The 14,593-nt window shown below is 47.7% G+C and overlaps 2 protein-coding genes across 39 annotated transcripts in view; one reads left to right on the forward strand and one right to left on the reverse strand.

Annotated features, from left to right (window-relative positions):
- The window catches only part of LOC145518568 (testis expressed protein 56-like), a 27,965-nt gene continuing 13,372 nt past the window's right edge, over nucleotides 1-14,593 (reverse strand). For 4 of the 35 annotated variants that reach the window (XM_081523287.1, XM_081523290.1, XM_081523263.1 and 1 more), the window contains 2 exons: nucleotides 14,123-14,197; nucleotides 11,878-12,659 (listed from right to left, as the gene is read on the reverse strand). The gene's annotated coding sequence lies outside the window, so the exon portion shown is untranslated. Of the gene's footprint in view, nucleotides 651-6,794; nucleotides 7,004-7,501; nucleotides 7,639-11,877; nucleotides 12,660-14,122; nucleotides 14,324-14,593 lie in introns of those variants that run through there. The other 31 variants (XM_081523282.1, XM_081523297.1, XM_081523266.1 and 28 more) reach the window with 14 other exon arrangements.
- The window catches only part of ECI2 (enoyl-CoA delta isomerase 2), an 18,586-nt gene continuing 10,304 nt past the window's right edge, over nucleotides 6,312-14,593 (forward strand). For 2 of the 4 annotated variants that reach the window (XR_014062980.1, XM_081523259.1), the window contains exons 1-5: nucleotides 6,312-6,385; nucleotides 9,566-9,728; nucleotides 11,801-11,899; nucleotides 12,122-12,310; nucleotides 12,528-12,597. Coding sequence is in view for 3 of the 4 variants with exons in the window: in XM_081523259.1 (XP_081379385.1) it covers nucleotides 6,330-6,385; nucleotides 9,566-9,728; nucleotides 11,801-11,899; nucleotides 12,122-12,310; nucleotides 12,528-12,597 (577 nt within the window). In the remaining variant the exon portion in view is untranslated. Of the gene's footprint in view, nucleotides 6,386-7,479; nucleotides 7,554-9,565; nucleotides 9,729-11,800; nucleotides 11,900-12,121; nucleotides 12,311-12,527; nucleotides 12,598-14,593 lie in introns of all 4 variants that reach the window. The other 2 variants (XM_081523257.1, XM_081523260.1) reach the window with 2 other exon arrangements.

Here is a 14,593-nt window from a genome sequence, read left to right on the forward strand (position 1 = left end):
TTTATGCATAATTCATTTTAGTTTCAATTCAATCAGTGTATCTATATTCACCCACGTGTATATATTACATCGCTAAGCACACTGCAGAGAGTTGGCGAAATAGCTGCATAAAGAGCGAATTGCTGCAAACATCACCTGATATAGAGCCAGGTTTGCTCAATGAACCGGGCTCATCTCATGACCACCGCAGGCCTTGACCCAGGGCAGTCTGGGAGCACACAGCCAGCGGGAAGGCTGGACACCCCCTCAGGTCCTGCCTCCTGCCCTGCTGTTCTCCCGCCTTGGACCCAGAGGCCATTCCCCATGTCCTCACGTTCATGGACACATGCATTCCTGTGGGCCATCTCCTGGAAGCCATGGTGGAGCCTGTCCTGGGAGATGTACTGTGATGGTGTCCCTGTGCTGTAGCTGCTGTGAAGCACACAGGCACGGGTGAGGGCAGTCTTCCTGCTGCCCTGGCTTCAGAGGGCGGCCTGCTCCTGATTAATGGCCAGTGACTCTTGAGCTGAAGGCCCACAACTGTCCAATCAGTGACCGCTGAACACACGTTCTGAGTGCTTCCTGGTGCTGGCTGTGACAGCTAATTTTATCTGTCAGCATGGCTGAGCTGTGGTGTCCAGATGTGTGGTCAAACGTTATTCTGGATGTTTCTGTGTAGGAGTTTTTTGGATAAGATTAGCACTGAAATCAGTAGACTTTGAGTAAAGCAGATTGCCCTCCATAATGTGGGTGGGCCTCATCAGATCAGGTGAAAGCCCGAATACGTCCCCAGAACAAGAAGGACTCCTGCCCATGACCGCCCCTGCATCAGACTGACACACTTTCCTAGGCCTCCAGCTTGCAGCCCGCCCTGTGAATGTCGGGCTTGCAAAGCTTCACAGTCACAGGAGCCACTTCCTTAGACCTGCTCTCTGTGCACACACACATCCTGCCGGTCCTGCTTCTCTAGAGAACCCTGACACTCTTCAGCGTGTGTGTGCAGGCTAAGTCGCTTCAGTCATGTCCGACTCTTTGCAACCCCATGGACTGTAGCCCGCCAGGCTCCTCTGTCCATGGGATTCTCCAGGCAAGAATCCTGGAGTGGGTTGCCATTTCCTCCTCCAGGGGATCTTCTCGACCCAGGGATTGAACCCAGGGCTCTAACATCTCCTGCAATGGCAGGTGGGTTCTTTACCACGAGCGCCACCTGGGGAGCCCCTTGTGGTCTAAATTTTCCATCCCTAGGACCTGAAGTCAGTGCCTCCTTGCCCCAGATCTGCATGGTTTCTGGAACCTGCCACTTTCTGGAGCAGAAAGCGAGGAGGAGGGAGCCGAGCGGCCGTGGCCACCCACCTGCAGGCTCTCTGCTCTCCCTCTACCCCCAGTGCCCAGCGCAGACCTGCTCCAGGAGGCGAGCATCTCCAGCCAGGCCACATGTCACTCAAGAACACGGCAGGGTAAACGAAGGGAATGTGCTATGCACAGGCCTGTATTATAATTAACGGGGCTTCTTTGAAAAATAAGGATGACTTTCTCATTACCCCCAGGCAAAGGGCTGGGTGACTGATGGAAAACCATTAGTGACTGTTCCCTAACTAGAGCCTTGAGGGAGTTGCTGAGAAAGGGCGTCACTAGCCAAAAGGCTAAACAAACTCATGAAAGGCCTGAAGGTTTGACACTGAGGACTGTGCATTGTATATCTTTATCCCTGATTTGAGACTGTAAAGAACAGATACCTCTAGAGCATGAACAAGGAAGTCGATGTTCACAATAATAGGCATGGGAGGATTAGGATCTGGGCTTTTGCCTATGGATGGTATCGTCCCCTGATCCCCACGTTATTTCTGAGTCTTCTTTCTCTTTACTCTTCTGCAGCACCGCTCCCTGGGGTCGGTTCGTTGTTGGGCTGGTCCTGACATTTGACACCCGATCAGGGACCTGAGGGTGCAGGTAGCTTTCGAGGCTCTCTTTTGACAGCGCCAGAAGGCGCGGGGAATTCCAGCAGAGAGATCCGAGGACAGTGAAAGGACGTGGTGAGTACACCCCCGGGGATTTGTCAGTCAGGGACACAGCGGGGCAGGCTCCTTCTAAGCATGCTGACTATACTGTGCTTCTAAAAACCTTACTACGTAGCTCTGGAGTGAAAGTGAGAGAACAGAATTTTCAGGAATTATTTCAGGCAATTCATAAGCACTGTCACTGGTTGGACCCAGAAAAAGGGACTTTGCTTCTTAATGAATGGAAAGAACTGCAGCGTTGTTTGTGTAGAGCCTATCAGTCTGGGGATGAAAGGTTGTTTGCTGAATCACGAAAAGACGGCCGGGATTCTTGGCCTCTGGAGGAGAGGAATTCAATCCGGGGCCAGAGACGAGGCTTGATCGCTCAGAGCTTTTGTGCAATAGAGTTTATTAAAGTATAAAAGGGATAGAGAAAGCTTCTGACATAGGCGTCCGAAGGGGGCAGAAAGAGTACCCCCTTGCTAGTGTTAGCAGTGGAGTTATATACTCTAAGATAACAGGATTAGCCAGAAGGTTTAATCCAGAGACTGTCCTTCAGGCAGGATACATTATTGTTATAATCCTTGTAAAGACAGACATACTCCCATAATTTACATTTTAAGATAACAGAATCAGCCAGAAAGTTTAATCCAGAGACTGTCCTCAGGCAGGATACATTATTGTTATAATCCTTGTAAAGACAGACATACTCCCATAATTTACATTTTAAGATAACAGAATCAGCCAGAAAGTTTAATCCAGAGACTGTCCTCAGGCAGGATACATTATTGTTACATAATCCTTGTAAAGACAAGATAGAATGTGGTCCACTGGAGAAGGGCATGGCAACCTACTTCAGTATTCTTGCCTTGAGAACCCCATGAACAGTATGAAAAGGCAAAAAGATAGGACACTGAAAGATGAACTCCCTAGGTCGGTAGGTGCCCAATATGCTACTGGAGATCAGTGGAGAAATACCTCCGGGAAGAATGATGGAATGGAGCCAAAGCAAAAACAATACCCAGCTGTGGATGTGACTGGTGAGAGAAACAAAGTCCGATGCTGTAAAGAGCAATATTGCATAGGAACCTGGAATGTTAGGTCCATGGCAAATTGGAAGTGGTCAAACAGGAGATGGCAAGAGTGAACGTCGACATTCTAGGAATCAGCGAACTAAGATGGACTAGAATGGGTGAATTTAACTCAGATGACCATTATATCTACTCCTGTGAGCAGGAATCCCTCAGAAGAAATGGAGTAGCCATCATGGTCAACAAAAGAGTCCGAAATGCAGTACTTGGATGCAATCTCAAAAACGACAGAATAATCCCTGTTCGTTTCCAAGGCAAATCATTCAATACCACGGTAATCCAAGTCTATGCCCCGACCAGTAACACTGAAGAAGCTGAACTTGAACGGTTCTATGAAGACCTACAAGAGCTTTTAGAACTAACACCCAAAAAAGATGTCCTTTTCATTACAGGGGACTGGAATGCAAAAGTAGGAAGTCAGGAAACACTTGGAGTAACAGGCAAATTTGGCCTTGGAGTACAGAATGAAGCAGGGCAAAGGCTAATAGAGTTTTGCCAAGAAAATGCCCTGGTCATAGCAAACACCCTCTTCCAACAACACAAGAGAAGATTCTACACATGGACATCAACAGATGGTCAACACCGAAATCAGATTGATTATATTCTTTGCAGCCAAAGATGGAGACGCTCTATACAGTCAGCAAAAACAAGACCGGGAGCAGACTGTGGCCCGGATCATGAACTGCTTATTGCCAAATTCAGACTTAAATTGAAGAAAGTAGGGAAAACCACTAGACCATTCAGTTCAGTTCAGTTCAGTTCAGTTCAGTCGCTCAGTCGTGTCTGACTCTCTGCGACCCCATGAATTGCAGCCCGCCAGGCCTCTCTGTCCATCACCAACTCCCGGAGTCTACCCAGACCCATGTCCATCGAGTCGGTGATACCATCCAACCATCTCATCCTCTGTCGTCCCCTTCTCCTCCCGCCCCCAATCCTACCCAGCATTAGGGTCTTTTCCAATGAGTCAACCCTTCGCATGAGGTGGCCAAAGTATTGGAGTTTCAGCTTCAACATCAGACCTTCCAATGAACACCCAGGATTGATCTCTTCAGGTATGACCTAAATCAAATCCCTTATGATTATACAGTGGAAGTGACAAATAGATTTAAGGGACTAGATCTGACAGACTGAGTGCCTGATGAACTATGGACAGAGGTTCCTGACATTGTACAGGAGACAGGGATCAAGACCATCCCCATTGAAAAGAAATGCAAAAGAGCAAAATGGCTTTCTGAGGAGGCCTTACAAATAGCTGGGAAAATAAGAGAAGCAAAAAGCAAAGGAGAAAAAGAAAGATATTCCCATCTGAATGCAGAGTTCCAAAGAATAGCAAGGAGAGATAAGAAAGCCTTCCTCAGTGATCAATGCAAAGAAATAGAGGAAAACAACAGATTGGGAAAGACTAGAGATCTCTTCAAGAAAATTAGAGATACCAAGGGAACATTTCATGCAAAGATGGGCTCGATAAAGGACAGAAATGGTATGGACCTAACAGAAGCAGAAGATATTAAGAGAGGTGGCAAGAATACACAGAAGAACTGTACAAAAAAGATCTTCACAACCCAGATAATCACGATGGTGTGATCACTCACCCAGAGCCAGACATCCTGGAATGTGAAGTCAAGTGGGCCTTAGAAAGCATCACACGAACAAAGCTAGTGGAGGTGATGGAATTCCAGTTGAGCTATTTCAAATCCTGAAAGATGATGCTGTGAAAGTGCTGCACTCAATATGCCAGCAAATTTGGAAAACTCATCAGTGGCCATAGGACTGGAAAAGGTCAGTTTTCATTCCAATCCCAAAGAAAGGCAATACCAAAGAATGCTCAAACTACCGCACAGTTGCACTCATCTCACATGCTAGTAAAGTAATGCTCAAAATTCTCCAAGCCAGGCTTCAGCAATACGTGAACCGTGAACTTCCAGATGTTCAAGCTGGTTTTAGAAAAGGCAGAGGAACCAGAGATCAAATTAATGGATCATCAAAAAAGCAAGAGAGTTCCAGAAAAACATCTATTTCTGCTTTATTGACTATGCCAAAGCCTTTGACTGTGTGGATCACAATAAACTGTGGAGAATTCTGAAAGAGATGGGAATACCAGACCACCTGACCTGTCTCTTGAGAAACCTGTATGCAGGTCAGGAAGCAACAGTTAGAACTGGACATGGAACAACAGATTGGTTCCAAATAGGAAAAGGAGTACATCAAGGCTGTATATTGTCACCCTGCTTATTTAACTTACATGCAGAGTACATCATGAGAAACGCTGGGCTGGAAGAAACACAAGCTGGAATCAAGATTGCTGGGAGAAATATCAATAACCTCAGATATGCAGATGACACCACGCTTATGGCAGAAAGTGAAGAAGAACTAAAGAGCCTCTTGATGAAAGTGAAAGAAGAGAGTGAAAAAGTTGGCTTAAAGCTCAACGTTCAGAAAACTAAGATCATGGCATCTGGTCCCATCACGTCATGGGAAATAGATGGGCAAACAGTGGAAACAGGGTCAGACTTTATTTTTGGGGGCTCCAAAATCACTGCAGATGGTGATTGCAGCCATGAAATAAAAAGATGCTTACTCCTTGGAAGAAAAGTTATGACCAACCTAGATAGCATATTAAAAAGCAGAGACATTACTTTGCCAACAAAGGTCCGTCTAGTCAAGGCTATTGTTTTTCCAACAGTCATGTATGGATGTGAGAGTTGTACGGTGAAGAAAGCTGAGCGCCAAAGAATTGATGCTTTTGAACTGTGGTGTTGGAGAAGACTCTTGAGAGGCCCTTGGACTGCAAGGAGATCCAACCAGTCCATCCTAAAGGAGATCAGTCCTGGATGTTCACTGGAAGGACTGATGCTGAAGCTGGAACTCCAATCCTTTTTTGGCCACCTGATGTGAAGAGCTGACTCATTGGAAAAGACCCTGATGCTGGGAAAGATTGAAGGCAGGAGGAGAAGGGGACGACAGAGGATGAGATGGTTGGATGGCATCACCGACTAGATGGACATGAGTTTGAGTAAAGTCCGGGAGTTGGTGATGGACAGGGAGGCCTGGCGTGCTGCGGTTCATGGGGTCACAGAGAGTCGGACATGACTGAGCGACTGAAATGAACTAACTACATCGCGTTAAGCCCCTCCTCGTCCCCCCCGCCCCGGCCCCGCCCCCGGCCCCGGCCCCGCCCCCGGCCCCGCTTCTGCCTATGGCCTCCGGCCCGGCGCCCTGCCCGGCAGTCCCGCCCTTGTCCTCTGTCCTCGGGCGGGCGGCCATGGCATGGTGTGCAGGCCGGCTCGCCAGGCGCTGGTGCTCCAGGCTTCTCCGCAGGTACGTGCTGAGCCCGGGCCCAGGGCCGCCCTTGGCCGCCGCGTCCTTGCGGGAGCGCGCTGCCTGTCTCCGGCTCCTGCCGCCGCCGACCGCCCGGGCCGGCCGGGGAGCGGGACGTCAGGCGTCCGCCTCGCGCTCGCCGTCCTCGGAGCCCGAGGTCTGGCCCTCCGAGCCGGGGCCCGCCCCGCCGGCCGCCGCCGGGCTCGGGGGCGCTGCGCCGGGCGTGTGGGGCGCCGTGTGCGCGGCCTGCCGGGTCGGGCCCGCCGGAGGAGCGCCCCGCGGTCCGGGGGGTGACCCAGGTGCTTCGCGGACGTCCCCCGGGTGACCCTGGCGGGGCGCGCGGCGGGCCGCTTGGGGCCGGACCCAGGGCGCACAGGCGACGGGGAGACCGCGGGACGCGCCGGCCGCCTTCGTGGAGAGGGACGTTCCCGTTTTATTTATTAAACGGTCGTGCTTTGTAATTGTTTTTAAAACTCGATTTTAAAATAAATACGTTTGCATCGTATTTTGTGGAAAAAAAATCGCACATTTCGGCCTTTATGGACATTTAAAATTTTCCTTTCGTTTTCTGCTTGAAACTTGCCAGCTGCCAGATTCGTGTAGGATTCAGAGTTTTTCCTTTTTAGGGGGGGGGAAATAATTCAGTTATTTAATATAAAACTTGTCTTTTAGTCGCTAAGTCTTTCGTGACTCAATGGATTATAGCCCTCCAGGCTCCTCTGTCCTTGGATTCTACAGGCAAGAATACTGGAGTGGGTTGCCATTTCCTCCTCCAGGGGATCTTCCCGGCCCAGGGATCGAACCTGGGTCTCCCGCATTGCAGGCAGATTCTTTACCACTGAGGCACCAGGGAAGCCTAATATAAAACCAGAAGGCTAATTTTACTGAATGGCATTAATTCAAAGTTTGGACTCACTCTTTGAAAGTTACATTATTGCAGAGGAGGTGATACATTTGTTATGTTTGGGTTTTCCTAACTTATTTTAATCATCTTGGATGCTATTAACTGTATCACTCAAGGCCATTGCCGTGAACATCCATTGTTTGTGACCTCACCGCTGTGCTGTGATGCTTTCCCTCCCCTCTGCTTACAGTGTGTGCTTAAAAAGGACTTACCTGGCCACGCTTGCTGTCCGCACTCTGCTGCTGGCTCCTTGGACTTCTGGAGGTGAGGACTGAGCACATCTGCTCCGTGAGCTTCACAGCCTAGCCTCCAGGCCAAGTAGATTCCCCCAGGAAGTTCCTCTGCCTCCCTTAAGAAAGAAGTGCTCTCTGCAACACCAACCAGCTTTCCTTCTGAAAACTTACCTCCTTCTCCCCTCCTGTCATCTGTGTGTGTGCTGGGACGCACATGTTTGCTGAACAGAGAGTTAGGCATTGACCTGATAAAAGTTTATACTTGGTTAATCAGTGACTAATCACAGAGCAAAAGGCTCTTGTGCCCTTGGAGCAGAAGACCAAGTTCCAGCAGCAGGAGCTGGCAGCAAAGTAAGGATTTATTGCAGGATACCAAGGGCATGGGAGAAGAAGCTGCAGAAACCCCCTCAGGGGTGTTTTTGGTGGGGGGAGGGGGGAGAGCAGAGAAGCTGGTGACAGTAATCATTGGATGTCTCTGGTTTATGACTCTCTGGCCAGGTGGTCCGTGGCTTGGAGGTCTATGGGCTCATCCTGCTCTGGAGAAATAGCCCGAGTTTGCACGTTTCGGGGGCTGTTTTAGTACAAGAACGATAGTATCGGCAGCAGCAGTTTCAGTCATCTGACTGGTTGCGTAGTACTCAGTTCGCCAAGGATTGAGGTCGGGGACAAGAAAGGGGACGGAATTTTGGGCAGAAGGACGACTCACGCAGTCAGTAAGGAAACTTCGTTCTGGAGGGACGCAGGGTCAACCGCAGCGGCTGTTTCTGGATCTTGGGGCGCCGACTCCTGCCTGTGCGCCTTACCCCCGTGGTCTCGGCGTCCTTGTCTCGTCTGTGGGGTGTGCGTGCGCTCGGTCAGGTCCGACTCTTGATCGTGGCCCCTCTAGGCTCCTCTGTCCGTGGGATTCTCTGGGCAAGAATACTGGAGTGGGTTGCTATTATGCTCAGAGATTGAGACTGTCTTGTCAGTGTTTTATTTGACATGGCTTCATGGCGGGAATTATAATCATTTCACAAGCCAGAAGTGTACAGGACAGTGTCTCTTAATAAGCCAGGAAAGAGTTTTGACTTTGCCATCCAAGAGCTGGGCTTCCCTTGTGGCTGGCTCAGCTGGTAAAAGAATCCGCCTACAATGCAGAAGACCTGGGTTCAATCCCTGGGTTGGGAAGACCCCTGGAAAAGGGAAAGGCTACCCACTCCAGTATTCTGGCGTGAAGAATTCCATGGACTCTATAGTCCATGGGGTCGCAAAGAGTCAGACATGACTGACTTTCACTTTCCAAGAGATAATGTCCAGCTGCCAGCTTCAAAATAAAAGTCTCTCAATGATGGAGCAGTTTGCTGGGGTTGCCAGACAGGCGGATTCCGTGGTGCCCCCGATTAGCTTTTACCACTGCTGATAAGAGTCCCCTTCACCACGGCAGGAACTAGTGCTCCAAGGTCTTGGAGAGTTATTTAGAGCAGCAGAGGGGAGCTTTACCCAGGCTGAAACTCTCAGATCATCCCCACAAACTCTGGGCATTTACAGTCTGAATGTCCCTTCCGTGTAGTTGCTTCATCGGTTTTGTTTTGTTTTTTTTTAGCTGTACCAGGTCTTCCAGCATGTGGGATCTAGTTCCCTGACTAGAATCAGACCCAGGCTCCCTACATTGGGAGCACAGCATCTTAGCCATGGGACCACCAGGGAAGTCCCTCATAAGACAACTTTTTTGCTCTTTGCCATCATCAAGTGGGTTAAAACAACTTCAGTTGCGCAAGAGGCTTGGCAGCTCTCAGACCCTGTCCCCCTGCGCCTCCTCCCAGGACTCATTTACTTCCTGCTTCTGACAGCAGCTCCTCGGCTTCTGGCTGCTTTTATCTCTGAGGGCCTTCGTTACCGAAGTTAGCTTCTGTCTGGATTTCTTATCTGGGGACCGGTTTGGAAACCACTGACCATTTGCAGCCAGGTGGCTGGGGCAAGTGCAAGGAAAACATTGCTGGAGAATCGTAACACTTTGGCGCGGAGGAGTTGGAAACAGCTAGGAACCCCTTTCCCGGTTTGCAGCCCCCTGCAGGTCCCTCATTTCCCAGCTCTTCAGCTGCACATGGGTGGCCCCGCCATGCAAACCCGCCAGGATGACTTTACCCATGCAGTGAACCAGGTGAAACTCCTGAAGGAGGATCCGGGCAATGAAGTGAAGCTGAAGCTCTACGCACTCTACAAGCAGGTAAGCGCCTCAGGGGTTGGAGGAGCGTCCTGAGCACACAGTCCTCAGATGGACTTGCTGCCTGTTGCTCTGAAAAGGCAGCCTGAGTGCTTGCCGCCTTTCCTCTAAAGAGTGTATGTGTGAGAGTTTATTAGATTAGATTTCAGAGTCCTATTAAGGCAAATAGCAACTCCTTAGGATCACTCCGAGTAAAAGAGACTTAAAAGATACAACAACCAGAGCAACAACCAACAGTCAGCCGTCAGAGTGGCCTTGAGACAACTGGGGAAATTTCAATAGGGATTGAGTATTAGATGACACCTAGGAACTATTCTTAATAGCATCCTGGTTATATAAGAAAAGTTGATTTTTTTTTTTTTTAGGAGTGCATACTAAGTACATGCAGTGAAAAATGGTGTTAGAGAATGGTTTGCCATTCTCTAACAAAATTAAGCAAAACAGAAAAGGATGGTTGAAGCAAATATAGCAAAACTGAGAGTTAATTGAATTGGGGGGCTGAATATTGGGAGTTGATTGTAATATTCTACTCTTATAGATATTCGAAAATTTTTATAAAAACATTTTTAAACTTGAGTTTTCAGTTACAGTGTCTGAAAACTATCCAGAAAGTCAGACCCTCTGGGCTCCTGTGTCCTCTCTTTTTTCCTTCCTGTGATCCCTATGAGCCCCTCTTACTTTGATACTAGTGTGTATATTAAAGAATTTAACCTTGCCCCACAGAGGTCTGACCCTCGCCCTTGGCTTCTGGGAGGTAATTTCTAAGCCCTTGCAATGCCAAGCGTGATAGACTGTCTTTGTTCGCCTGGAGAGTCTAATGATGGGATTTAGAGGGGACTGGCCGCGCAGGTCGTGACTGGGGTCTGGAGTGGAGGCTGCAGTTACAGAGAGTCACTCAGAAGCGGTGGGGCCCCAGGGAAAACTCTGAACACCGAGGCGGCTTGGATGAGCTTCCCTGGTGAGCGGGACTCTGTGTGTGTGTCACACATCAGTTCGGGGACTGGGAGAGTACACAGTCCTGACTCTGCAGTGGCCGGTGTGGGGGGTCACACTCACCTCTCCCAGACTCCACCCCTGTGCTCCTGCCTTGCTGATCTGAGTCCGTGTCTTTTCCCCGCAGTGACTCATAACGGAGAGTAGGAGAATGTGTCTTGTGAGCCATCCTCCAGGTCACTGCCCGAGTCAGAGAGTGCCTCCAGGGGCCCCTAGTCTCACAGCCCTGTGTCAGAAGCCGGGGGCAGTCTTATGGCCCGTGTTGCCTCTAGCATCCCCCAATGGCTAACTCTTGAGAAATAAGTCTTTTTCTTTGGACCATCTCAGCCTCCTTTACTGTCTTTGTCTTTCAAAGCCTCTCTCTTCTCTTCTCTTTTAGCTAGTTGTATTATGAAAATCAAAAGGCATGGTTATTAAATGGAGTTTTAAGTTGCCATTTCTGAAAAGAATAGTGCATATATTTTTTTAATCTCAAAACACTCACTGCACCTCCCCCCCACCCCCAACCCCGCATGTCCTTCAATTAAGTGTCTTAAGGGCCGGTGGCTCTGGTACCCACCCGCCCTCCCCGACCCCTGCCTCCCTCCAGGTGCAGCTCTTGCTCACTTTCTGGACACCCACCACGACAGGTTTGGGAGGAATTGGTGGGGGTTGGTACCTTTGAATGAGCTTTCAGGATATACTGTGTTTTCTAAATGTTTGTTGGCTAGTTACCTTTGAAGATTATTTGCTTGAACCATCATTATATAAACCTAACGAATGATTAGTTTTTTGAAAGCATTTCCCCAAACCCTGATCTTGCGTTATGTTCATACGCAGGCAGTTATAACTTATTTTAGGGACTGATAACCCATAATAGCATATTTTGGCTCTCCAGTCTTTTTTCTTCTGTTTGTACATCTTTAGCAGCAGCATCAAAGAGAGGGCAAGGGAGAGGAAAGTTCAGATCAGTCTCTGTACCTTGTGAAACTACCCTGGAGGGGAAGGCACAATCATGCCAGTGTGCATTTTATAGATCTCAACTGTCTAAGGCTCCAGTTTGCATGTGCGTTTGACCAGTAATTGCCCCTCTCCTTTCATAGGCCACTGAAGGACCTTGTAACATGCCCAAACCAGGTATGCTGGACTTTATCAATAAGGCCAAATGGGATGCATGGAATGCTCTTGGCAGTCTGTCCAAGGTACATGGACTTCCCATCCTGCTTTTATTTCACTGACTGCTCCTAAGGGAGGTGGGTGTTTCTCCCTATTAAGACAGAAAGATGAGCCTTCTGGGGATAGAGGTCCCTATATCCAACCAGGACCTCTATTCTTGCTTCATTGCCAGGTGTACTTATTAGGACAGGAAGTTTCTCAAAATGCTTGTTTGTTAACTGTGGGCTGAAATCATCATCTCTCTTTAGGAAGCTGCCCGACAGAACTATGTGGACTTGGTGTCCAGTCTGAGTGCTTCCTCTGGGTCCCCCAGCCCAGAGACACCTGCAGCAGATAGGAGGCACCCAGAAAGCGACAGCCTGGTGGTGACCTCCGAAGACGGCATCACCACCATCAGGTTGAACCGTCCGACCAAAAAAAACGCGCTCACCATTCAGGTAACCCCGTCTGCCCCAGGAGTCCGTCCCGCTTGTCTTCCTGTTTCACTCAAAAACCGTAGTGTGTCAGCATCCTTTCTGGTTCTGTAAATATAGCCAAGGTAAGCGTTTGGCACTTTGCAGAGAGCGGGCTTGCAGACTGACGTGGAGAGGACCCACTGGGTGGGGGTGGTCATCTTCAGTTTTCCCCTTTCCTCCTCTGCCCTCTTTCATGCAGATGTATCGTGACATCATGGCTGTGCTTGAGTCTGCAGGCAAGGATGAGTCAGCCATAACTGTTTTAACAGGTAAGACATTTCCTTGGATTTCTTAATTAAATTTCTCTTTGGGGGCGGGGGAGGATATTCTCCTAGAAAAGGAATTGAGTAAATAAGCTCTATCATCTTTTCTAGTGCTGAGATACCCTAATTCTTAAATACATAAACAATATGGTGAGAGATAGGATTGATATCTTTATCATGTAAAAAGCAGGTACAATTTGGTAAGAAAAGCGCTAAACCTGTTAGATAAATTGGTGAGTAAAATGAATAGACAGTTTGTATGAGAAAGTCTTGGCATCAAAGAAACAAGGAAAATGCAACCAGATTAATAAGAACACAAATAAAAATGATGAGATACCATTTTATATTAATGCTTATCTGAATTAGCAAAATTTCGTACTATACTGAATTTTGACAAGGTCATGGTAGAATAAATGCCTATTGCTGACAGCATAAATGACTTTAAAAAGTGTTAGGTACCTTTTAAAAAGACAGCATTTGACAATATGTAAAATGTTCACATACTTTGACACAGGAATCTCCCAAAACATTCTAAATACTCTAAATAACCATAATAAACCAAATAATAGAACATCTTGTAGACTATGTATTGCAAAAGCATTAAAAAGTGTAACTGTAGAGACTAACCATATAGAAAAATGTTTAAGAAATAAAACATTAGCAATTATATCAGCACTGTGATAATAATTGGAAAACATGGATGCTGGTGGGCCTGGGCTGATGAGAACTTGATGATTGAACTTGGTAGGGGCTTTGCATGTATGTAGCGGTGAAGGCTAAGGTTCTGGACCCAGATCAACTTGAGTTTAAATCCCAGCTTCACTTCTTACTACTTGTGGGTGAATTCTGCTTCCTAAATGGAGAGGACAGTGTCTTCCTAACCCCGCAGAGTGGTCAAGATGGGGACATTAGGCAGCGCAGGGCAGGGCTCGCACAGGCACTTGGGAGATGGGAGCTACTACGTGTGTTGATGTGGCAGAAGCAGGAGTCATTTTATTTTATTTATGTTATTTTTGGCTGCACCACGCGGTTTGTGGGATCTTAGTTCCCCAATCAGGAACTGAACTCCCGTCCTTGGCCGTGAAAGTACAGAGTCCTAACCACTGGACCACCAGGGAATTCCCAGGAGTGAATTTAATTTTCATTGAAATTTGTAAAATATATAATATTATATAGAGATATCAGAGCACTTTAGTAAAAAAAGAGAGAGAGGTGAGGAGAAAGATACCTAACAGCTAATGAGAAAGGGGGTAGCGGGGAAGACGCGAAGGTGCCCTGCATCCCACGTGTATGCCCAGGAGAAGGAGGAAAACAGGAACAGTCCAGAGGCAGCATTGGCTGGGTACAGGAGAAGAACGCTTTAAGACTATGAAATGCCATATAACTAAACTAAAAACCCCCGTCCTGCGTCCTAAAAAACCTCAGCTTTTCTTGAGCCTTCTAGAAACTGCCCGTGTGTGTGTGTGTATGATTCTCCCCACCCCTCCTTCTGTAAACAGAAAAGCACGCAATACATACATACTATACCCACCTTTCTCTCCTAACTGCATGTCCTGAAAATTTGCTCTCAGTCAGCACCTGCACATCAAAGTTTTCCTCTGCAGGACTGCAAAGTATGAAAGTTTCAGGACGTCATAATTTATTTCATCTTTCTTCTGTCAGTGAACAGGTAGATTGTACTTAGTCTTTTGCTATTAAAATCATGCTGCAAGGAATATCCTCAGACATACATCTGTCAGCAAAGGTGCAGAAATATCCATGTTGTAGGTGAAACTGCTGAGTTGCATAATAACTGGTCATAACAGCTAATGCTTATATCATACTTTTGTTTGCCAAGCACTGGTCTAAGCATTTAAATTTGTTTGGCAGCTTTCTTAATTCTTAACTCTTCTAAGCTTTCTTGCAATAACCCTATGAGATTAGGCCCCATTATTACTAGTATTTTACAAGTAAGAGAACTGAAAGATTAAGTTCTGGTAAGTAGTGCTCATTCTATGGGCTT

Source organism: Giraffa tippelskirchi, chromosome 8 (genome assembly GCF_054371585.1).
Source record: "Giraffa tippelskirchi isolate mGirTip1 chromosome 8, T2T-mGirTip1v1.2.pri, whole genome shotgun sequence".
Classification (NCBI taxonomy): Eukaryota; Metazoa; Chordata; class Mammalia; order Artiodactyla; family Giraffidae; genus Giraffa; species Giraffa tippelskirchi.